This window comes from Panthera leo, chromosome D4, assembly GCF_018350215.1.
Source record: "Panthera leo isolate Ple1 chromosome D4, P.leo_Ple1_pat1.1, whole genome shotgun sequence".
Taxonomy (NCBI): domain Eukaryota; kingdom Metazoa; phylum Chordata; class Mammalia; order Carnivora; family Felidae; genus Panthera; species Panthera leo.
The window spans coordinates 24,085,960-24,111,882 of record NC_056691.1 but is presented as its reverse complement, the minus strand read 5'-3'; the positions used below and the strand labels follow the sequence as shown (position 1 = coordinate 24,111,882).

The 25,923-nt window shown below is 41.7% G+C and overlaps 1 protein-coding gene across 3 annotated transcripts in view; it reads left to right on the top strand.

Moving 5' to 3' along the window:
• The window catches only part of RASEF (RAS and EF-hand domain containing), an 82,149-nt gene that overhangs the window by 10,353 nt on the left and 45,873 nt on the right, over nucleotides 1-25,923 (top strand). For all 3 annotated transcript variants that reach the window (XR_006195992.1, XR_006195991.1, XM_042913558.1), the window contains exon 2: nucleotides 23,138-23,284. Coding sequence is in view for 1 of the 3 variants with exons in the window: in XM_042913558.1 (XP_042769492.1) it covers nucleotides 23,138-23,284 (147 nt within the window). In the remaining 2 variants the exon portion in view is untranslated. The remainder of the gene's footprint in view (nucleotides 1-23,137; nucleotides 23,285-25,923) is intronic.

Sequence of the window (25,923 nt, the reverse complement as noted above, 5' to 3'; positions counted from 1 at the left end):
TCTCTCTCTCCCTCCCTCCCTCCCCCCCTTTCTGTCCCTCCCCAACACGCATGCACACTCATCCTCTCTCTCAAAATAAATAAATAAACATAAAAAAAAAAACCCAGAACTAGCATATGATCCAGCAGTCCCACTTCTGGGTATGTATATAAGAGAATTGATTAAAATGAGGATCTTAAAGAGATATCTGCACTCTCACGATTATTGTAGCATTATTCACAATAGCCAAGAGGTGGAAATAATCTAAGTGTCCACTGACAGACGAATGGATGAAGAATATATAATACAATGGAATATCATTTAGCTTTAAAAAAATAAGGAATTCCCACAATGTGGGACACAGTACATGAACCTTGAGGAATTACACTAAGTGAAACAAGCTAGTCACAGAAGGACAAAGACTGCATGATTCCACTTATATCTTAAGTATCTTCAGTAGTCAGACTCTTGGAAGGAGAAAGTAGAAGGTGGTTGTAGGGGCGGGGGGAGGTGACAATGGAGAGTTGCTGTTTGATGGGTATAGCCTGTCAGTCATTCAAGATGAAATCATTCTGGAGATTTGCTCTACAATAATGTGCAGTACAGGACTGTCCACTTAAAATTTTGTTAAGAAGGTAGATTTCATGTATGTTTCTTACCATGATAAAAAAAAAGTTAAAGAAATATGAATTTTTTTCAGACAGATAAGAAATTTGAAGAGTTATCAAAGCTCTGTGCCTTGATTTCTGTTTGTGTCATTTGTTTCTGAGCCATCCCAAATACAGGGTCTGTGAAGCTTTGCCCCTTGAATGTACTCATACTGGCTGTTTTTAGGCAAGCAGGCAGAAACACTTGAGGTAATGACACATTCTAAGAGCACTCTCTCACCACACACATACACCAAGGGCAGTCACTATTCAATTTCAATTTTTTTTTAAATTAGTTTTGGGACATTTTATGAGAATGTTCAACCACGATACCCCATTGTGATTATTTATAATTATAAAATTATGGAGCATGTTCAGGTGGCCATTTTGTCATAATATTTTTGACCAGGAATATTTTTTAAATGTCTGGATATAAAGCAAACATGTGCAAATGAGTTATTCATTTTGAAATCCGAATGCAGTGGTGAGAGTATCACCTGCTGGCAGAGGTGGAAGGGCTCACGGGAGCTAGTGGCACATCCACTGACTTGTGGCTCATCTACGGGGCATGGCGGCTGTGCCATTTCATCCCTTGACGTGACACGATCACTTCGTAATTCTTGCTTCCGTAGAACAGAGTTATAGTCTGCTCTGGGCTGGGGTGGAAGAATTCTGGGAGAGTCCATCGACATTTGCTTAGAAAATCCATGTTTTAGGATGTTCATATGTCATGTTTTCTGACTGAAATGCTATAAACCAGTGTTGGTGTTTGTGATGCAAAATATTTTTTCTTTCCTTCCTTGGGGATCCCTGGCACAGCATGTACTTCACAGTCTGGCAGAAATGGTTAGCTTGGGGATGTTAATGAATGAATTACAGTACCGGCATTCAGCTCTACCATGGTGTATGCATTCCAGAAAGACATAATATTCTGCAAACACATAGGACATATGAAGAAGGATAGGATGGGGCCAACCACTCAATATTGTACACCTTTGTAACCAGAACACTGGAAAAAAAAACCAGTAACAACTCTAATAAGATACCAGCACAATAAAAAAAGAAAGCCATGTTAGATTAAAAAAAGTTTTAATGTTTATTTGTTTTTGAGAGAGAGATAGACAGAGTGTGAGCAGGGGAGGGGCAGAGAGAAAGGGAGACACAGAATCTGAAGCAGGCTCCCGGCTCCTAGCTGTCAGCACAGAGCCCAATGTGGGGCTTGAACTCATGAACCATGAGATCATGACCTGAGCCGAAGTCAGACGCTTAACTGACTGAGCCACCCAGGAGCCTCAGTCATGTTAGAGACATAGACATGGAAATACAACAGCCCAGGAATATCTGCACATGTTTTAAAAAACAAAAATATAGGATATTACAGTTTAATTTTTTTTTTGAAGATTAAGGTAGCTTGATGGAGGAGGTATTTGGTTGTGGCTGCTGAGTTATAGGGACAAGGACAAAATGCACAAAGCTCTGAGAGAACCAGGACAAAGCATGTGGACCATCTGTGCCAAGAGGAAGGCCCCTGGCCGAGTGGGCATTGTGTCGGCCCTGTATTTACCTCAGCTGCCGCTGCAGCTTGGGGAATGGACTTGCATTTGGTGGCTGTTACTTGGGGGCACAGAGCCTTAATATGCTGGGAAACACAGCTTCCACTTCAGCTTCACTCACCTGTTGACCTAGGAAACAAGCTGGTTGGTGCTATAGGAACACGCATTGTGGTGGAGCAGTCCTGGTCTTCAGTACAAATTCATGAGGGGGCAGGGCCAGGCACAAAGCCAGCGCTGAGTGGGAGGTTGGTTCTGTGTGTACAGATTCAGAGGCTTTGTACTGGTCTAAGGGGATAATGCATTGCCTTGCTGCTAATAGATTATAGTGAATAAGCTGTCTTTAGGCCAATAAAAATCCATCAGTCCCCAAAAGTCTGCAGCTTTTTCAGACAGGTTATTACAATCCTAATGAGCCCTGTGACAATTAAAATGTTACAATATAGCTGAGCATTTGGAGCCCTTAAAAAGTGACCTACTCCATCGAATGACACTTAAAGTTCGTATTTGCCAACTGAAAAATAATTCAGTTCTTACTGAATTCAATTTATTCAACTGAGTAAGTTGAATAATCTTATTCAGCTCTTTTAGGCAGTGCTAGCTTGTATATGCTATGAAGCTGATATATGTTTGTTTATGTGTGATTAGCTCCAAAGTGCAATGATTTAAACTACCATATTATTTAGGGTTCCCTAGAGAAACAGAAACTATAAAGTGTGTGTGTGTGTGTGTGTGTGTGTGTGTGTGTGTGTGTGTGTGTATTAAGAGAGAGAAAGGAATTTATTTTAAGGAATTGGTTCTTAGATTGTGTAGGCTGGCAAGTCCAGAGTCTGCGGAGGTAGACCAGGAGGCTGGAGACCCCGGGAAGAGTCATTGTAGGCAGAGGGAAGGGCAGAATGCCTTCTTCCTCCAGGGAGGTCAGTCTTTAATCTTAAGGTCTTCAGCTAATCGGATGAGGCCTGCCTGCATCATGGAGGGGAATGTGCTTTACTCAGAGCCTACTGATTTAAATGTTAGTGTCATTTACAAAATGCCTTCACAGCAACATCCAGACGTGTATGACCAAGTGTTTGAGTACAGTAGCCTCACCAAGTTGACACATAAAATTAACCACAGCCACTAAGAAACTTTTTCAGATGTTCCCAGTTTCTGAGATTCCCGATGTCTTGGGAATCAGTTTTGAAAAGATCAGAGACCATTTTAAAAATGCTTCTAGGTTATAAAATATATACCAGAAAACTTGTGGATATTTACTTGAATCTGGAAAAAACCCCGGTACATATGTTATATGCCTCCCGCACCCCTTCCAAATGCCTAAACAGTCCAAAACAACATACCAAATTTCTGTGACAGCTTTTTGTGGTTCCTGTTATTTTTCTATCTGCCAAGAAAAGGCTTGCCCTGCATGTGTTTTTGGCTCTGAGATGCCCCCGGGGGGGAAATGGGCTTCCTCTCTACCGCTCCATCCTTACCCTGCAGTCCCACTCTTCATCACAGTATCCGTGAGTCTGAACCAAGCACCAGAGAGAAGAGGCATTTTGGATTGAAGCAGCCTTGGCCACATCAAGCCATGCCAGCATTCCACACTGTTGCCCTTTCCCGGGCAAACCATCTGCTTGCTTGCTTATGTCTTCCTTCTCCTCCTTCGCCTTCTTTCCCTCCTTCCCTCTTGCAGATGCTGTGGAAAAGTCATTATGCCAAGAAGCCCAAAGATAATGGGAAATATTATGAAGTTCCTTAGAGTAGGGAAGGTTCTTCCTCTACTGTCCCCAACTACTAGTTTTAGTCCCTGAATTGGTAGCTCCTAACAAGGATGCAATTTGAGAGGCATAGGGAATCCCAGAAGTGTGCCACCAGATAAAAGTCCTAAAATTCAGCCATAAGAAAGCTGCTAGTTGCATGCTCATTTTTCAGTTCCCAGGAGCTCAACAGACACTGCTTTTGTTATTATTTTTTTTTTTACTTTTTTAAAGTTTATTTATTTTGAGAGAGAGAGAATATCCCAAGCAGGCTGCTGGCATGGAGCGTGATTTGGGGCTTGAACCCACAAATTGTGAGATTGTGCCCTGAGCCGAAAATCAAGAGTCAGTCGCTTAACCATCTGAGCCACCCAGGCACCCCAGCAGATGCTTCTTTTAAATCACACCTTTTCTCAGGCACTGCTACTCAGCAGTGCAGACCAGCAGCACTGGCAGCACCTGGTAGTGGTTCTAGAACCGCAGACTCTGAAGCCCCACCATGAACCTGCTGAAGCACTTGCATTTTAAGAGGGTCCCTGGGTGATTTGTGCACATTTTAAACTCTGTTAGGGAGGAGCACCTGGGTGGCTCAGTCCGTTAAGCGTCCGACTTGGGCTCAGGTCATGATCTCACAGTTCGTGAGTTCTGGACCCGAGATAGGCTCTGTGCTGACAGCTCAAAGCCTGGAGCCTGCATCGGATTCTGTGTGTACCTCTCTTTCTGCTCCTCCCCCACTTGTCCGCTCCCCTCTCCCTTCTCTCTCTCTCCAAAATAAATAAATATTTAAAAGTTGTTTTAACCCTGCCAGTAAAATGAGAAATGAGAGTATGGGATTTAGCCACTTTTGCTTGGGAGTTGCTTATAAAGAGGTAGAGAAGACCCAGAAAGAGAATGTTGAACTTAGGTAGAAAATAAGAACTTGACGTATGCCAGAATTATGCCTTGTGTTGCCCCTGGTTGTCTGAAATCTGAATTGTGAAGTGTTCCTGACAGAATTTACCATGAAGATAAGTAATTGATACTTCACTGAATATATTGTGTATTTTGTGAATGTATTCTTCAAAGACATACGCATACAGAACAGTTCACAGAGCTTAATCTTCCTTGATCTTCCCAGATGGAATGCTCACGTAATCGGCATCCAGATCAAGAACCTGAACATTTTACCAATTTTTCCAAAGTCCCCAGTGGTCCCTTTCAATCCCTGTTGTCCTCAGCCCCAGAACAGTCATTATCCTTTGCCTTTTTTTTTTTAACATCTATTTATTTTTGAGAGACAGAGAGGGACAGAGCACAAGCGGGGGAGGGGCAGAGAGAGAAAGAGACACAGAATCCGAAGCAGGCTCCAGGCTCTGAGCTGTCAGCACAGAGCCCGACATGGGGCTTGAACCCACAAACCGTGAAATCATGACCTGAGCTGAAGTCGGACGCCCAACCGACTGAGCCACCCAGGCACCCCTGCCAGGGTTTTTTTGTTTTTTGTTTTTTGTTTTAATTTACATACAGGGCCCCAAACAGCGTATCTTCCTTCCTGTGCTCTACATTGCGTTCATGAGCTTGGAGTTGTTCATCTGTCATTTCCATTGCTATAGAGTATCCCTGTGTATAGAGTATCCCATAAATAAATGGATTTACTTATCCATTTGGGAAATTTCTACTTTGTGGCTGTTACTGTACAATGAGCAGTCTGTCACATGTCTTTGGTAAACACATGGACACATACAATGCATTGCTCTTAATAACTGCAAAATGATTTAAGATTTCCTTGCTAACTCAAGGACATCATCATGAAGTCTGGTTTCATCCTGGGCTGTAGTATAGTGATATCCCCAGGATTTGTGGAGATGGTAGTTCAGCGTGGCTTTCTGAGTTCCTATATACATTTTCTCTTCTAGCTGTCAGGCTACCTGGTGACACTTCATGACTGTCAGTTCTTCCTTCCTGGGTACCTCCATCTGCTGAGGATTCACAAAGCAAATGATTAGAATTGTGTTTTCAAACCTCTGTTTGAATGCAGGTTATTCCTGTACTGAGCAGGGGTGTCGTAGAGGCTGTTTTTTATTCTTTCTTGGCTTTCAACCTTCTTTGGATTCTTCTTGGTGCCAGATCCCTGAATTTTAGGTGGCTGGAGCGCTGTTGTCATTTTGAAATTATTATTATTATTATTATTATTATTATTATTATTATTATTATTTGCAGTCTTAATTTTTATTCCAGTTAGCTCCTTTTCCCATGTTCATTTTGAAAGTTCTGCAAAGTAGACCTGATAGTTCTAAAGTATCTTTGTAGAAATGATGATACTTGGATAAGCACAAACATTCAATTTTATTATTATGAATACATGTGAGAAATAGTGTCTAGTCAAGAGTAGGAGTGGGCATATGCTTGGATGAGCCCATGGGAGTCTGGCCAGGTGTGGGGGCTTTCACCTGTGTCATGGGCCTCCAGGCCAATAGCTGGTCACTGAAATTATTTTTCATGCTCTGTTTTTTTGAAGTTTATTTATTTATTTTGAGAGAGAGACAGGCTGAGAGGGGAGAGAGAAAATCCCAAGCAGGCTCCGTGCTGTTAGCACAGAGTCAGGTGTAGGGCTTGATCTCAAGAACTGTGAAATCATGATCTGATCCAAAATCAAGAGTCAGACGCTCAACTGACTGAGCCACCCAGTCACCCCTTTAATGCTCTTTTTTATGAGTCTTGGGGAAATGCTACAAAAACTATCCATGGAGGTAAACACATACTACAGCTTTGTGCATTCTCCTTATCCACTCATACGAATTTTTATAATAATTTTATTGCTTATGTCAATAAGCAATTCCCTTCTTTAGTACTTGGATTGAAAGCAACCATTCAACATCTATTTCCATTTTATTTAGTAGCGTTTGGGCCAATTGTATTGCCCAGAGGGGATGTTTTCCACGCACATGAGAGCAGAGGGCAGCTCATACCACAGGGAACCAGAACTACAAACCAGGGAGGAGTAAAGGTTTGGGATGAAAAATATAAACTGAGATAAATGTAAATACACAGCTCACTGAGATTGCCTTCTTTTTTTTTTAAATCTGATGAACCAGTGAGTTAAGATGATGACTCAATTAAGAGGCCGGTTGTTCTTTTCTTGGCTCTCCTGAGGGGCTGAGGTCAGATTCCTTCTGTAGATCGTGTTTGCAAATCTGAAGGTTGTTTGCTAGTGGGCTGCGGCTCTGGAAACTCCTAAGTGGATTTGTTTTCAGGACAACTGATCCTGGTATAATGTGAAAAAGTCAGATTTTGATAGGATTTTTGGCTGCTTTCTTTTTTTTTTTTTAAATCACATTCCAGAAAATCACCCTTTGGGTGTTGAGAAAATCAAATGAAAAAGTAATTAAACTTTCCTGCAGGATGCTGGGAAAGCATTGAAATGGACAGTTGATGAGCAGTGGAGTGTATCTTGGGAAGCTTCTCCCTTGTGGAAAACACGCCCCAGGCACCACTGAATGAGACCAGCGGTCTCTCAAAAGGTCTTAGCTGTTGAAATGTCAGATTAATGCTATCAGCAGCATTTGACTTTAAAAGGGAAATGTGTTCAAAAACATTATGAGGAAACCTCTACAGCGAATTTAACTTTAGTTTAATATTTTGGATCCACCTCTTTGCGTAAAACAGAGACTGGAAAGCCATTATTGACTTATCTTTGTGTTTGATGGTTAGGTAAGAAGGTATGTAGGTAAAAATCAATGATACTTTAAAAGAAGTAGATTAAAAAATTCTTTGCTATGCTTTTCATACAGTAACTAAACAAACATTGCCATGTATACAAATAGTTTTAAGGTAGTTCAAGGATGCCGTAGAAAAAGCTTTCTTATTTAATTACATGATCTTCCAGAGAAAACTGTAGTAACCCTCGAGAGAGGTTTTTAAGAAGGCCAGAGCGGGTTGTATATGATGTACAACAAAATTTCTTGCCCATATCATCCATACACCGGCATAAGGTCAAGATTTAACTGTTCAAGAAAACGTGACTATAGCTTTGGCACCAGTTATCTTTCCATGATGTCAATAATAATTTAGCATTATATGAATAATCAGTAGTAGGTTTTTAACATATACTAAATACAAATTCAAGAAATATGTTTGCTGCTGAGTGAACAGGTAGGATGCACTTATATCCCAGAATATGCTAATTTTAGGAGAGAAAAAATGTGCTCTTTAGTGGTACTCATGATTCTGAAACCAAAATGTACATGTTCGTTTGTTACAAATGCATCCTTGTTTATTAATGAGAAAATATAGTCAGGATTCACAACATCAGTTCAGCCATTCAGCTGGAGTTCTGATTTCAGCAACCTCAGAACACAGAAAGGCGGATCTGAGGTGGATGGACAACGAAGGCACCTGTGCCTATTAGACATATTAGTGACAAACCTCTGCAGGACAGACAGTTTCTGGAGTAGACAATTTTGGACTCTTTCCTAGTATTATATGGTAAATATTGGGCACTTCCCCTTAGAAACAATGCAAAATGAGAAAAGGGAAAAATAAATGAAGGGCAGCAGTGGGTTTAGAGTAACAGTGTACGCTCTTGCCTGTAGGGTTGAGATGTGCTTTCTGGAAAGCCCTGCTTTCTCACAGCGTTCAGGAGGGGATTGGCCCTTCTTCCCTGGCAGTTGGATTTCCCTTAGTTAGTCTCATCTCTGACTCTGTGACCAGCAAGGTTCATCTGCTCCCTCCTCAGCATGGACTTCCTCAGCCAACCTCAGATCCAGCACAGAAGTCCATATTCTCTTCTCCTCTTCAGCTCCCACTGAGTCCTCCTTCTCTAGGCTCTGGCCTCCTTTATTCGTTGATGCAAGATCTGTGTCAGGTCAGCTCTCTGGTGCTGCAAGGGATATGGAGGCTGATAGGGTAACAGGGAAGGTAAACATTCACAGAAAACAGTCCACAGAGCTTCAGGTGAAGTGTGGCAGGGGATCTGAAGGGGAAGATTTCTTGTGGTTGAGACAGGGCAGGCTTCGTGGAGGAGGCAACTTTTGGGAGAGCCTTGACTGATATGCAGGGTTCACTTTCTGAAAGAGCTTTTTATTTATTTGTTTGTTTTGAAATTTATTTTTTTGAGAGAGAGAGAGAGAGAGAGCGAGCACGCAAGCAGAGGAGCAGCAGAGAGAGAGAGGGAGAGAGAGGAATCCCAAGCAGGCTTCATGCCATCAGCAAAGAGCCCAGTGTGGGGCTCGTTCCCGTGAACTGTGAGATCATGACCTGAGCCGAAACCAAGAGTTGGACATTCAACCAGCTGAGCTACCCAGGTGCCCCAGGGTTTACTTTCTAGATAGGAAATACAAAGGGTTTTGATTTGATCAGAGAGCAATATCAAAGTACACTTTGACCAGGAAGGGATGCATGTGTTTCCAAACCCTTTTTCAGTCTTAAAATTTGAAAAAAATGGTTAAGGAATGGGATGATGTGAAATCGACCAAAGTGACATATTTGATCTGAACATTGTCTCCTTTGTTGAAAATTTGTGTATTACATGTTGAGCACTGTCAAAAATATTTGAGGACAGTAAGCACCTAAGAGTGCTTAGAATATGAGCAGGTTGAAGGAAATGAGGTAGGAAGTAGAGTGGTCAGAGAATTGATCCTCAAACCCAGAATTTTCCTGTGAATAAAATGAGAGAAACTAATATGCTTGAGATTATCTAACTTTCTTGGAATTGTATTTTATTGTCTGACAAATTGCTTTTATTATATATGTGGTCCTTGAAATAGTTCTACTCAAAAAGTTTTAAAAATAAGGTTATTTCTAAAACATATACACATTATATATACATTAAGGCAAAGAAAATCTTTTGATCAATCTTGTGACTGTTAAAAAATTGTGTAAGTGGATGGGGCGCCTGGGTGGCGCAGTCGGTTAAGCGTCCGACTTCAGCCAGGTCACGATCTCGCGGTCTGTGAGTTCGAGCCCCGCGTCAGGCTCTGGGCTGATGGCTCGGAGCCTGGAGCCTGTTTCCGATTCTGTGTCTCCCTCTCTCTCTGCCCCTCCCCCGTTCATGCTCTGTCTCTCTCTGTCCCAAAAATAAATAAAAAACGTTGAAAAAAAAAATTAAAAAAAAAAAAAAATTGTGTAAGTGGAATAGTTAGTTTTGGAAAATACTTTAGCACTTTAATCAGTTACTTATTCATCTCTACTTCTTATATTTCCACGAAGAATATATCTTTCTTCATTGTGGTCTTTTATGCTTTTTCTGCACCATAAAATTGTTTGTGATCTTCTTTAGAGTTCCATTTTATGATTATTAAATTTGAAATTATTGACATCAGCATTGAGGCTTCTTTGAAGGTCATCATGTTTTTAATTGAGAAAACATTCTCTAAGCGCTGAGGTACAGTCATAGAGAAAATTCTGCCATAAGCTTAGAGCAAATTCTGATAAATGGCAGATATTCTCAATTGTATTTAGTTTTAGTATGGGGAAGTGTAAATATTGACATATGTAAATATTTCCACCCTTGATGGTCACAAGTTCTATGCTTTCTGTCTTCAAAGTACTTTCAAAGTACTTTCTTTGGCAAATACTTTGACAGATTTCTTAAGTTTTACAAGATAAGACTTGTCAGATGAGTTGTCTCCTACTATGATTCTTAAGAATGTTTTTCAGTACTGAGATGCTCCAGAATTGTAGGCCTTTTCAATTTCATTTTATTTTGGTACAGAGTATAAATTTAATCAAGTAAAAATAGGAGGTGGAGATATTCCAAATCAGAATTATGGAATTTTAGAATTTAATTTGTGCAACATTTGAGCTCTTAATCTGTTTAGTTCATCAGTGCCTTCCTGTTTTCAGGCTTATTTTTCAGTGAATTCCAACCTCTAACAGCTACAGAAGCTGAAGGTAGTTTTTTTTTTTTTTTTTAATTTTTTTTTTTCAACGTTTTTTATTGATTTTTGGGACAGAGAGAGACAGAGCATGAATGGGGGAGGGGCAGAGAGAGAGGGAGACACAGAATCGGAAACAGGCTCCAGGCTCCGAGCCATCAGCCCAGAGCCTGACGCGGGGCTCGAACTCACGGACAGCGAGATCGTGACCTGGCTGAAGTCGGACGCTTAACCGACTGCGCCACCCAGGCGCCCCTGAAGGTAGTTTTTATAGCTCCCATTGTTAACTAATTTGATAAAAGTTTTCCAGCAGCTTTTGAACAAAATGTAATGCCAACTTAGGGGACAGGTTTACAAAAAAACCATAGGATGATTTGTTAAGTAGTTCTCGAAAGGTTCAAATGCTTCCAAAACTTGAATGATGATAAGCCACGAAAAAAAGTAATCTCCACAAAAATGTTTAGATGCTGTAATGATATGTGTGAATATATTTGAAATTCTGATAGCTACAGCTTCTCTTTCAGTTGGTAAGAATATCAAAGCCTGTTTGGGTGCAGTCATATGCACCACTGACAGTTCCACATGTATTTCTACTCCATACATTTCTTAATTTAGTAAAAATTTAATTTTTAACTAAAAGATTTTTACTAAAAGTGCTTTCGTTTTATATTGCACTGAATTTATAGTCACATTTGTAATGAGTTTGGATGTTTTACCTTCAACAAAATGAAGTTCCAAAAGCTTTACTCTGCATGAAGTGGATGGAAAAAAACAAAATCAAACCATTATTGGAATTAACTCCACTGATTTTCTTTTAGAAGCATTGATGACACTGATATAAAACTGGCCTCATTTATCTCTGCAGAGTTCCTTTTCTGCTAACCAGAGACACATAAACACTTGTTGCGTCACCATGTGCATTTGTACAAGAAAACTTGGAAGTGAAAATACACAGAATCAATTTAGAAAGATAGTCTTTTGATCTAAGGGAAGGGTCATGCTTTGCATGCTTTCATTCTGCAGCTGCATGAATGAATTGTAGACCCTGAACAGTTTTCTTAAAAGATGTAAATGCGGGGCGCCTAGGTGGCTCAGTCGGTTAAGCGTCAGACTTCGGCTCAGGTCATATCTCACGGTTTGTGAGTTTGAGCCCCGCATCTGGCTCTATGCTGACAGCTCAGAGCCTGGAGTCTGTTTCAAAATCTGTGTCTCCCTCTCTGTCTGCCCCTCCCCCTACTCATGCTCTGTCTCTCTGTCTTTCTCAAAAACAAATAAACATTAAAAATTTTTTTAAAAAAAGACGTAGATGCTTTTAGGAGATTTGTTATTTATTATCTTCTGGATTTCTTGCGGTTAATGGTATCAGTCTGGTCCACCATGGTGGAGGCTAAATGTTGACAAACTTTTTTTTTTTTTACAAAAACTTCTTTTGTTTAGAATGTTTTTAGATTTACAGAAAAGTTGTGAAGACAGTACAGAGTTTCCTTATAACTTGTACCCACTTTCCCCCAGGATTAACATCTTGTGTTGGTGTAGTACACTTGTTAACAATTAGTGAACTGATCCTGGTACATCCTTATTAACTTAAGTCCATACTTTATTAATATTTCCTCAGTTTCTCCCCAGTGGACTTTTGTGTTCCAGCATCCCATCCAGGACCACATTCCGTTTAGTTGTTATATCTGCATCGGTTCCTCTTGGCTGTGACAGTTGGCGAACATGATGATCAAGTTACACATTTATCACCATCATTTTTGTAGAAAGGAGATTTGGTACTTACCTTTTTAAAGCATGAACCTTTGTTTGTTCTTTGAAGGCATTGCTGCTAGAAGGGTGTATTGCAAAATGTAAAGGCATTACCATTCAATAAAATAAGTTATACATGTAAGTTTTACTAAAATGGTTCAGTTACAATAGCAAGAGCATTCTAGTTACTTTCTGTTGCTGTGGGGCAGGGTGGTCCGACTTCTGTTTTCTGTACCAATTTCATGTACACTGTGCCTTTAATTTCCTAATTTCCCATTGATTTGGCCACACAGCCGCCTGGCTGCCCTGTGCATCTTGCAGATAGTGGCACAATAGGCTGGTTGCCCGGATGGCCAGCAGGGCAGCCGTCCCCAGCCTTTCTCCACCACCATCTGAGATCCACAAGAGTTACCTGTCTACAGCTTCTCTTGTCTGAGCCTAATGTGTCTTATCAGCGAGCATTCTGTTCCTTAGTCCTGAAAGAAAAGGCTTAGTTACACTGTGTCTGAAAAGGATCAGGAAAGGAGAGATGGGCTTATCACTGATTGTCTTCGGATTTAGCCACCTGTTGGTGAGAAGTTTCTCCACTGCACGGGTGGGGTATGTCACACACCACTAGGTGACAGCAAGAGGTAAAAGGGTACAGATCCACAGCTCACCCTGGCTTATTGTAATGCAGCTGTTAATAACTTCGGTGCATAGTTAGTACATAGTTTAATAATAGTTACCTACTGTTAATGTAGCTTTTTGATTAGCATTTATCCAGAATTTTCCTTTTTTTTAAGTCAAGACAGAATACAGGACAACAGGATAAACTGAGATTGTCCCAGGCAAACCTGGGAAGGTGACAGATGTCTTCTACAGGAAAATTTTGAATAGGAACTGATGTGGCACTCTTTTATTTTCTCGCTAACTCCCATCTTTCTTACCAAAACAAAGAGATTTTCAGTGAAAATACACCAGTTTGCACTAACATTACTAGATTATGCCTACATTTAACTTGATGCCAGGTAAATTGATAGAAGAGAAATACTGGGGGTATGAATGTGCAAGGTCAGTACTCTTAAGTAAAGAGGTATGTATTCTCACATACACCTGCACACATATAGAGCACGCTGACAATGTGATATCCGTATATAAAAAAAATTGTTCTGCACCTAGGGGCAAGATGTGAACGAAGGCCCGCCCGTTCCCTTGTGTATAGAAAGCTAGGCCTGCATTGCCCCATGCTCATTACTGTGCTCAGGGCCTTCTGTTAATAGACTTATAACAGGCATCAAAGGAAGGTCCATTGGCCCTCGGCCTGTTTGTGTAAACAAGGTTTTATTGGAGCATAGCCAAGCTCATTCATTTATGGTTTGTCTATGCCTGTTTTCATGCTACAATGGCAAGGTTGAGTATTTGCAATAGAAATCGTAAATGTTTTCTGACTGGTGCTTTACAGAAGACTTTTACTGACTCTTTTGGAGCACTTGGACCCAATTCCAGCATGGGTGGGGGCTGACCTCTGCACCCCCTCCCCCACCAAAACCAAGCAATCCTTGAACACCAGCAGGGTGTTCAAGAATTCAACTCAATTCTGACAGTTGGAGATAACATCAGATGCCACAGGTTAAGGGTTCATCCCCTATCCCCACTGCAGATGCCAGTCACAAGCCCCAGGCTGTTACCTGTGCTTCTGACTGGTTGGGTTTCAATTAATTCACTAGAGAGGCTCACAGAACTCGGGAGACACCTACTTAACATTTACCAGTTTATTAAAGGCTATGACATAATATGTATCAGCCACGTGAAGAGATACCTAGGATGAGGTCCTAAGCAAAGGAGATTCTGTCCTTATGGAGCTTGGGGCCCACCCTGGTGGCACATGGAAGTGTTCTGGCTTTCCCCAAACATGGAAACTCTCTGAAAAGGAGCAAAAAGATGTTCTCTTGGGTTTTTATGGAGGGTTCATTACACAGTCGTGACTGGCTCAATTGTTGGCCATTGGCACGTCTCCTCTCCCTGGAGGTCATGGCGTGGGGTGGGTGGGGCTGAAAGTTTCAACTCTTTAATCCTATGGTTGGTCTTCCTGGCAACCAATCACTCCCCTAGGATGGGATCCAAAAGTCACCTTCGGTGATAAAAAGACTCCCATTTCACCTTTATGGCTCTGCAGCTTTTCAGGAACTGTGGATGAATACCAAATCTATCTAAGAAATGTATTTTGGTCACCCGAGTGACCAAATATATATTTCTTATGAATCATTACATCACACGCCTGGACCATAAGCTTTGCAGACTGACCTCGGGCATGACCCAGTTCTCATTTTTTAGTTTCTTCGGCACTGGCACCCATAAGACAGCAGTTCTGTCTGTGATCTGATGTGGTCCACATCACACCACTTTTTCCCTTTTGGCCCCTTCCCAAAACACAACCCAGAAGCACACAGGAGATAACCCCTAGTTCTTTCTAATGCATTGGGGTAGAGGGGTCAAGAGCAATAACAGACCATAATAATGGCCAACATTTATGGATTCCCTGCAGTGTGCCTGGTACAGTTGTGTGTGCTTCAGTAGGAGTTAATGGTCGCATTATGTGGTAGGTTCCATTACTGTCCTCGCTCTATGTCTGAGGAAACTGAAGCTCAGGAGGTTAAGCGTTTTGCCCTGGGTCACGAAGCCAGATGTGGTGAGGAAGCATTTGATTTAGCCAGGCCATTACACTTCCCCCACGCACTATTCATTCACGACTGAGGCAGGCCTCAGCTGTTGGGAGCGTGCCCTCCCTAAAACTTTAGCACAGTGCCTCTTGCTGTTTCTGTCTTTCTCCCTCCATTGGTAAACTCCCAGTAACTAAATGTCAGTGATTTCAAATAGGAAGCAATTTACAATTTGAAATGTTTCTAGACTTTGAATCATCTCCCAGGAAGTTTCCATTTTAAAATCTTTGCTGGAATGTTACCCATATAAGTGCTTAGGGAAGTAAAATACTCGTCAGGGTGATGGGAATCCTGAAGGAATTTTATCCGTGGGAGATGTATTTGGGAGGGGGCCTGGATGAGGCACTGGTGGTTGAACACCCAGACTAGATCATCCTCTGCCTGAGCAGTAGCAAAGCAGAGCCAAGGAAAGGGCAGGCCAGTGGACTGGCTTCTCTTTCTGTCTGTGGGATGGTGGGACCGAGTTGAAGAGATCATTATTTTTTTTTTTCCCTCTGGAAGGGAGAGCCGGAAATAATTTTGTAACTGAGTTAATGTTCTCACCTTTTGTGAGAACACCAGCGGGAATCACTTCCAGTCAGAGGCGGCCGGCTTCAGGCGGTTAGTGGGCCGAGAGGCACACCCTTGTCTGGAGAGAGAGACACGAACTTCACAGAGAGAGCTAATGCTGCCTTAGGGCCAGAGCTGGATTTGGCTGTTGGAATTTATTTTCTAGTCATTTGGGGTTTACTCTGAAATATGATGTACTATGTAATAAGAGTACATTTTGAAGTCAGTACCTTTTACCTAACTTGTGTGGGGGTAAAAGGATAAGCCTTTCCACTTACTGACCAAATGACAGTATGGGTGGTTCAGGGCATCCAGAGAGATCAGCTGGTGTCACCTGAATAGGAATATACCCATTTTTATTACCCCCAAAGAAAAATAAAACTATCTGATTTTTAAATTAATTTTTATTTATTTTTTATTTTAGAGAAGGAGAGAGAGCAAGTGGGATAGAGGGGCAGAGGCAGAGAATCTCAAGCAGGCACCATGCCCAGTGTGGAGCCTGACATGGGGCTCGATCCCATGACCCTGGGATCATGACCTGAGCCGAAATCAAGAGTCAGATGCTCAACTGACTGAGCCACACAGGCACCCTGAAACTATCAGATTTTTTTAAAAAAGATTTAGTTTTTAGAGCGATTTTAGGTCCATGGAAAAATTAAGAGGAATGTGCAGAGATCTCCCATATACCCCCTGGCCACACACTTGCCAACTTCCTCCATTTTCCAGAACTCCCATCAGAATGATACATTTGTTACAATTGATGAACCTACATTTATACATCATAGTCACCCAGATTCCTTGTTTTACATTAGGGTTCACTTGTGTACATTATGTGGGCAAAGGTACTGTGACATATACCCATTATTATGGTACAGAGTATTTTCATTGCCCTAATGAAATACTGTCTCCAGGTTTTACCTTTTCCAGAATGTCATAGAATTGGAATTAATATGTAATCTCTTCAGATTGGTTTGTTTCATGTAGTAATATGCATCTAAAGTTCCTCAATTCTTCTCATGGCTTCACAGGTCAGTTTTTTAGTGTTGGGCACTATTTTGTTGTCTGGATGCACCAGAGTTTATCCACTCACCTACCCGAGAACATCTATCTAGGTTGCTTCCCAGTTTTGGTAATTATGACTGAAGTGGCTATATGGATTCATATGCAGGGTTTTGTGTGGACATAAGTTTTCAACTCCTTTAGGTAAATTGCTAGATTGTATGGTTAAGAGTACATTTAGTTTTCTAAGTAACTGTCAAACTGTCTTCCCAAGTGAATACCATTTTGCATTCCTGCCAGCAATGAATGAGAGTTCCTGTTGATCCACATCCTCACCAGGATTTGATGTTGTCAGTGTTCTGGATTTTGGCCATTCTAATAGGTGTTGTCGTATCTTTTGTTTTCATTTGCATTTCCCTGATGCCAAATGATGTGGAGCAGTTCTTCATATGTTTATTTATCATCTGTATATCTTCCTTGGTGAGGTGTCTGTTAAGGTCTTTGACTCGTTTTTTAAGTCAGGTTGTTTGTTTTCTTACTGAGTTTTAAGGGTTTTTGAGGGGTATATTTTGGATGACACTACATTATCAGATGTACCTTTTGCAGATATTTTCTCCAGTCTGCGGCTTATCTTCTCATTTTCTTGGCACTTTCACAAAGCAGTTTTTAATTTTAGTGGAGTCCAGCTTCTCAGTTCTTTCTTTAATGGATTATGCCTTTGGTGTTGTATCTAAAACTTTGTCGCCATACCCACGGTCATCTAGGTTTTCTCCTTTCTTATCTTCTAGAAGCTTTATAGTTTGGCATTTTACATTTAGGTCTGTGATCCATTTTGACTTCATTTTGGCGAAGGGTATAAATTCTGTGTCTCTGTTGGTTCTTTTGTAAGAGGAAGCCCAGTTCTAGCACCGTTTGTTGCAAAGACTGTCTTCGCTCCATTGTATATTACCTTTGCTCTTTTGTCAAATATCCATTGACTATATTCATCTGGGTCTCTTTATGGGCTCTCTGTTCTGTTCTTGTGATCTGTTGGTCTATCTGATCAGATTTTACTTGTCTATAATTTTACACATTCTATGGCAAAGGAAAGTAGAAGTTCATGAAAACTTCTGAAGTTGTACATTTCTGGATTCAATGACAGTGGACTTAGATTTACCTTTATCTCTACAAACTTGTTTCAAAGTCCTTTGCTTAATTACCTGCTTCAGCCAAAACGTTGTGAAGATGGGAATAGGAAAGATGCATGTTTGATTAAGTTATCACTTCATTTTAACACTTCCGCTGGATTCCTACTCTCTCAGTAACTGCCCTGCACCCCCACCGTGTCTCTGCTGTGCTTTCAGGCCCTGTGAGGTCCTCTGGCTCCTGCTAACTTCTCAGGCCACATCCACATCTGATGCTGCTGCTGTCCCTCCCCCACTCTGAGCTGTCCAGCCCCACCAGCTTCTTCCAGTTACCTGCTCCCTGCCCCCACCTCTTCAGCTTATGGTTACAGGTGCCTGGGACAGGCCACCATTCCCTCACTTCTTTCCTACTTTCTGCCTAATTGACATCTACTCATCCCTCAAGTAATCCCCTAAAGGCTGGTCATGTTCACCTGTCTATGCTGCCAGAGCATCTTGTACTTAACCTTCAAATGAGGGAAGGAACTCAGTCTGTTTTTTAGCATTTTACTTTTAGGATGTAGCATGGTGCCCCTTGCATGGCATGGATGTTTTAATTTCCCACGCTCATATATTAGTGTCATAATGTCAGTTTTCTTATGGCAGTCGCTAGTGTACAATGATGCAGACATTGGTACTTAATGCTGTTAGCTTTTGTTCATAGCAAACTGTTTGGGCTTTAGATCTGTTTAACTTATAGTTTGAATGAATAGGTTAGCTCCCTATTTTAATGCTTAAGGGAGCAAGACTTGGAATCTAATGGAGTCTTTTCCTAACAACCTTATTGGATCACTGTGTTCCTTAGTGCGGAGTGGTGTTGTCTGTGCTTGGCTGTTCCCAGAGGTGCCCTTATTATTATTTTTTTTAATGTTTATTTATTTTTGAGACAGAGAGAGTGAGTGAGCACACAAGCAGGGGAGAGGGAGAGAGAGAGATTGGGAGAGGGAGAGAGAGAGATTGGGAGAGGGAAACAGAATCTGAAGCAGGCTTCAGGCTCTAAGCTGTCAGCACAGAGCCCCACAAGTGGCTTGAACTCACAAACTGAGACTGTGACCTGAGCCGGCAACCACCTGAGCCGCCCAGGTGGCCCCCAGAGGTGTCCTTAGACCAGAGGTGTGCAGGCATTCTAAATACCAGCTCTGCTACATTACATACACATAAAGGTAGATATAGACGTGCTCTTCTAAGTAAAGTGTTAATCCTGTGAAAATATGTGACCCTTTAAAAATTTTTGCACATCTTAAGCATACCTGTTTTTCTTCCAAGTTCATGTAATAGCCCTTTCAGCTTCAGTGGGAATATTTGTGATTTAAAATGCATATTTCCCAAGATAATTTTATTTTGGTTTTTATTTTTTATTTTCCCAGGGACAATTTTAAAATTCTAAGTTGTAAATTTTTCGTCAGTAATTAGCCATCACCGCTGTCCTTTTTTTTTTTTTTTTTAAACAAATGATCTTGTAGTTTATCAGACAAGAAGATGAGTAGGCTCAAGTTTTAAACATTTAAAGCTGTTTGATAATTCAGTGTGTGTTGTTCTCTGATCTGATGTCTTTCTCAGCCTTTCATTTGATCTCTTTCCTTCGGACATAAATTAGATTACTTTTAGTGTTAGGGGCTCTCCCAGCACTGAAGTGCAGAGAGCGTGTTTTGTCTTGGCTAACTAAAGCATATGATTCGACCCTCTGTTGGTACCGAGTATTTGTCAAGCACACCTATAAACAGGTGTACGTGGTACTTGTGAATCCAAACGTAATTGCCTGAGATGAGTCCCTGGACTTAACAAATTAAAAGAGCTTCAGGCTTGTCACCACCGGGCACCACACTCAGCACCCACCTGTGCCACCCTGGGTTGGGCTAGAAAAAACCAGATCTGTGTGTGTGGCATTGTGCATCCTCTGCTTGTTTAACCTTTGATGGCAGGAGCAAGGACACAGGGGAGGCCGGTGACTGCGGCACTCTTAGCAGAATAAAGATCGTCTTGGCACCAAATAGTGGCACCAAGTCTGCTGAGCTGAAGAACCCACATGTGTTTAGCTGCCTGTGCGCGGGGCACAGCATTGAAAGCTTGCATAGAGGGACCAGGTATCATCTCTTGTTACAATAAAACATTTTTTGTCTTTGTTTTTTTCCATGAGGTGTCAGAATTGCCAGGTACTTTCTGGTGGCTGTCTCAGCATAATCCAGGTGGTTCTCTGGTTTCACAGATAGAGACCAAATGAGGCACACAGGAATATGGGGGGCAGGGGAAGGTCGGAATGTGCCTTATTGTCTCCTAACGTGCTTTCCCCAAATAGCTTTAGGCAAACCAAATTTTATGAGATTATCTCATTTTAATCTTAGTCATGCCTTCCTTCTTTAAAGGAGTCTCTTTGTGATGTGGACAATCCCTGCAGCGATAATATACATCCTCCTGCAAAGTAGGTTTTTAAAAATCTTGGTATGTTAAATCTTCTTCATGCCCTTGGGACCCCTGAAGACCAGCTCAACATCTACTCTTGGCACGAAGAGCTAGTTTCTCCATGGGGAGCTGGACTCGAGCCAGAGGGGCTGAGATGGAATCCTGGCTTTGCTATCAGGACAGTGCTTACCTGTCTCTGTCTCAGTTTCCTCTTCGGTAAACAGGATACTAGTGGTAACTTCTTTATAGGGTTGCCAGGAGGGTTGAGTGACTAGTACATAATAAATGCTAAATCACTGCCTGGACTACATATGGAAGGTGCTTAGTAAGTATCTGCTTCAGTATATGAATGCTTCAGAAGAGTCTTTTGTTTCCTTGAAAGAGAGGGGGTGGTGGTGGTAAAGACTTAACCCTGGTCATAGAAGCTTTTACGTAGTAAATACAAAGCTAGCACGGAAGAGGATGAGGAAGTAATTTAATCTGGAAGAGGATGATTAAAAAAACAACATAGGAAACTATAATGCCAACTTTTTAAGTTCAAACTGACTATAACAAGTTCCAAGTCATAGTGGCTTGGAACAAACTTACAAAATACAAACTTATTTCTTTCTCGCGTGTCATTCAGATTAAAGTGGTCAGTCAGCCCTGCAGGGCAGGTGACCTCAGTGTGGGGACTCCAGAATCCCAGCGCACTCTATCCTGTGTCTTTGCCATATTAGACTTCTCCACTTAAACTATGAGGATGAGGAAGAGAGATGGAAATAGGTAGAGGAGTGGGAAGAGAGGGAGAGGGAAAGGGGGTGGAAGGAGAGACACAGAGAGAGAGAGAGACAGACAGACAAAAATGAGTATAAGCTGAGGATTTTATGAAGGATTTTAGGGAATAAGCCATGAAGTGGCAAACACACCATTTCTCTTCCCACTCCATTGATCAGAACTAGTCACATGGCTCTGGTGTACTTGCCTGCGGTTCTGGGAAGTAGCTTCTCCCTGTGTGCCGGGTAAGAAGAAGCAGGACAGATGAGCATTCCAGTAGTCTGTAGCATGATGGTTAACTATAGAACCTATCTTCTGATGATGGCAGATATTTTCTAGAATCGATCTGTTTGTATACTTCACTGTAAACCATCCGTAAACCATAACTTCTTTATAATGTCAAGACCAGCAAAGGACTTGAGAAGATTTAGAAATCATTATGTGTCTTTCTTATTTTTGAAATTTGCAGAAAGTCAGGAAATCTGATCTCTGCTTCTGAACATTTTATTTTGCTGTTAGCCACTAAACTAGGACTCTAGGTGACAGTATCTTAATGGCCGTCTCTGACAGGCAGGTCCCTATTAAGGAGAAAGTTTTTATGTTTTGTATTCTGCTGGTGATCCGTAAATGACAAAAGGCAAAGAAGTTAATGATCCAGTTATGCACTGAGGTTGCATGGGACAATATAAGAGTATTTTTTGTTTTGTTTCCTGCTCTAGTAAGTACAGCTCACTATTGCAACTAGCATTTGTACTCCGCTCTGATGGGAACGGTGATGACTGCTTTCTGTCTTATATCAAATAAAGTGACTTAATCCTGCAGGTTTATTAATAACATTTCACTTGAGCAGTTCTTTTGAATCATAATTGGCATCTACACAGATTGAACAGTTTATTTAAGACCTAGGGGATTTTATAGCCACATGGGCACCCCTTGAGGCCATGCTTAACTAAGCTTCTAGGTTAATATATACCTCAGATTTTTCACTGTTTCATAGTTCAGTGGATTAATTTTGAATCCCGTTTCTTCTGCAAGGTTCAGATGTCTAACACAATTGGGAAGCAAAATAGTGTTATGGTGGATCATGTGGTCTTCAGCCTCAGACTGGGGTGGCATCCCAGCTCTGTCACGCAGTCACTCAGGGACTTTTTATCGTTGGCTCTGGTTGCCTAGGTATCTCTAGTAACAAATACCAGACTGGGTGGCTTCAACAACCAAGATTTCTCACATTTTTGGAGGCTAGAAGTCCCAGATCACGGCGTTAGCAGGGTTAGTTCTTTCTGAGGCCTGTCTCCTGGGCTTTTAGATGGTCACCTTTCTGTGTCTTCACAGGGTCTTCCTTCCTTCCTTTGCGCACCAGGTCCTGAACTTGAGTCAGGGGCACTGCGAGCCCCCCTGACTCACTCCTTTATCCTCTGGCAGGCAGGCTGCCATGGCGCATCAGTTTTTCTTTTGAAATGACTCTGGAGTATTTGTCTTTTAATAAAAGTTAATGACAAATAGAATTGTCACATATAAGTATATATGAATTTATATGAAGTAATTTTTAATGGACTATCAAATAACAGGTATACTCACTCTTCTGATCATAAATGCTGAAATATGTCTTATTAGAGATTGGTGGAACACGTTATTAATCGGTTTAATGGTTACCTCACTTTTTTTCTGTACATCTATTTTTTACCTTTCTGTTAAAGGGAAAAAAAGAAAAACAGCAGTAACTCCCTATCATTCCCTCCCTATGCACTGGTCTACATCTTCTAACACTAAATCATGACCTTATAAAACTAAATATATACAGTTTTTATTTATCCAGTCATCCCTCAATAAATCCAGGAAAAAATGAGCTTGCTGTTCCACTTAAAAAATAATACGGAGAATAAGGCAATGGCATCTCTTCCCTCTCTTCCGGTCCTTCTATTGTTGCTTTTTTCTTCCTTGGTTCTTACGTATCTTATTCCTCAAAGTATTGTGAAAATTTGCCTTTTTATTTTTTACTTGGTTTAGTTTAGTTTTTAATTTTAATTAAATTTTTTTTTTTTTCTTTTGGCAGAAAAGAGCAAGTCAGTACCTTGTATCTAAACATCAACCTTGTGGAGCCAAGACTAATTCAGCCATACGAACACGTTATAAGGAACTTCATCCGTGAGATCAAACTGCAGAGCACAGAAATGGAAAGCCTGGCCATTGCAGTGAAGAGGTATTAGAACCTTTCCTTTCTCTGTGGCACGCGGGGGTCCTTTAACTGGCTCTCTGACCAGGTGGCACGTGGACTGAACTGCACTGTCGCATCATGTTGTGGGTGGGCTTCCTGAGCCTCAGGAATCTGGAGCTGCCTAAACTCAGCCAGCTATGAGGGCAGCTGCGTCGGGCAGTACTTTGTAGGGGCGGCCAGCAGCCCATCAGTAGGTCGCTGTGACCCTGTCATATAAACTTTTCAAGGCCAATGATTCCATACAGACCAGTTCAGAGAGATTTGTTATCTTCTATCCAGCCACTTGAAACGTACGGGAAACTTTTCATCCAGAGAGGCAGACAGGACTCCCATTTGAAGCCTGGCCTCGTCACTGACAGGTGTGTGACAGGCAGGTTTCTGCATCTGCAGAATGAAACGATAAATATTCACCTTCTCAGGATGTTGAGATGCAATCGATGATGTCATGGCTGGAGCCCCTGGCGCAGGCTTAGTGGTGGGACTCTTCCTCTCTCCGGCCCTCCCCACCCAGCCTGAACTGAAAGCCAAAAAGCTTTAATCGCGTACTGTCATGCAGACAGTTTGTGTAAGCCATTCATCTTATTGGTTTTACCAGCAGCCCAGTGCAGAGAAAGAGCTTAGATATGTTACAATCCAAACATCAGCCTTTTTGCCCCCCGGAAGGATCACAGTCCTTTGGCAGTAGTGGGAAAGAAGGCATGTTGTTTGCCGTAATTCCTGGGTGTTCTGCCCCACAGATGCTCGTTGCTGCCATCTGTTTTACCGACATCTCCGAGCGTGCAGCACGTCCTGCTGGTCTCTGCCAGAACTTGTGACAGCCTCTTTGATAGGATGTGCCCCATGTGCATGGAGGCAGGAGAGGGCTATTCCTCTGTCTCTTTATTCTTTCCTTCAAAATGATGATCAAACTATCTAGTTGACTCTCTGCAGTAAGTGAAGGGAATTAACGTATAGAAGAGTAATGTTTTAAAACATTGATGCTAAGTAGGACTTTGTATAGTGCTGGGGTCACGCAAGAGTTGTACCATTCACAGGGGGTTTCTTAGAAAATTTTCAGTTCCTGACCCTGAACTTCTCCCTCAAGTTTGCCTGCTAGGGGCTTTCAGTAGGATAGGAGGGTGGTCCTCTGCATTCCAAATTCTGTAGAGCATTATGGAGCTGGCGGTGATTCACAGACACACATGTTGAGATTTTAGAGTGTCCAGTGAATACGTCTTAAAACAGACTAACTTCCCTGTACACACACACACACATATATACACACAGACTCACACAAAACCATGTGGAACACACAGACACACACACACACACACACACACACACACACACACATTTACATGTGACCTTTAAGGATGTTACCATGTAAACCCATCGGGGAAAAAAGAATGGGATTCTTAATGTTCTCATCAGCAGCCAGGCTGCTCTGCTCCTGTGGAGTGAGTGTGTCATGTGTGTTGAGCTGTGTTAGTGCTTCTCTCCTTCCTGCTTCTGTGTTGTCTGGGTGGAATCCAAAGTCAGGCTCCGCCCTAGCTGTCTGAGACGTCGCTGAAGGGCTTACATGACAACTGTGCAGTTATCTTATGTTCTTACCTGAGGGCCATCCGTCCTCACCTGGGCTTTTTGGTTGGGGGAGGGTCTCCATCTTTTCGCCCTGCACTTGGACCTGAAGAATGGTCCTAGTGTCTGGGTGGGAGCCCTGGACTAGGTTAGAGTGGACAGTCTTCATCTCATTAGACATTTCACTAGGAGTTAGGAATTGCTGGGGGCAAACACTGTGTCATTATAGAGTACCCCAATTTACCAAAAAAAAAAGTTGCTCAGAAATGAGGAGGCAGAAAGAACACATTCAGGAGCAGTCTCAGATGCCCAGATGTTTAGAAGGAGCATCTGGATATCTAGAAGGGGCAGTTGGAAGAATGGTCATAGAGGGAGAAGGGATATGTGGCTTGGCTGTTTACATTCCCAGAGTTGACCAAATCAAACCAAAGTTGCTCTGGAGATATGTAATTCCTAGATTTCAGACAGTAAGTATTTATAAACGAACCAGAAATAGCTGACTTTCTAAACCAGGTTAACATACCTTTGGACAAGCTGTAAGGTAAGGATGAAGAAAACACAAGCAGGAAGTAGTAGGAAATCATAAAAAATTTTATTCTGGGCCCTTCTCCCAACTCCTCAGTGTTCATTTGGAACTTGATATAGAAATTAAACTATAGCATGAACAAACTGTTAACAAGGAGTAAGTAAGTGGAAAGCGGGTAGGACGGTATGGCAGAAGCCTTCAAACTGGAAGATGGGAGGTCTTATATTTAGGTCCTGGTCTCTACTTTTTATTAACAGCATGTCATTGAGCGTCTAAATCTCACGCGGCTGCTTTCAAGTCTCTTGTAATCTAGTTGAGTAGGCAAGGCTCATGCAGGATAAAATTTAGATAATCAGACCTGCAGCAGAGAGAGAACAAATGATACTTTTTCTGGGGCTTAATCTGAAGCCTCAACCATTGTAAAGTGGCAGATGTCTCCATACTAGACAGTTGCTCAAGAAAACTATCCCAGAACTCTTTTCAATGAAATGTTCCCATTTCTGACTTTTTGGCAAATCCGTGTGCTCTGCCTCTAGAGAGA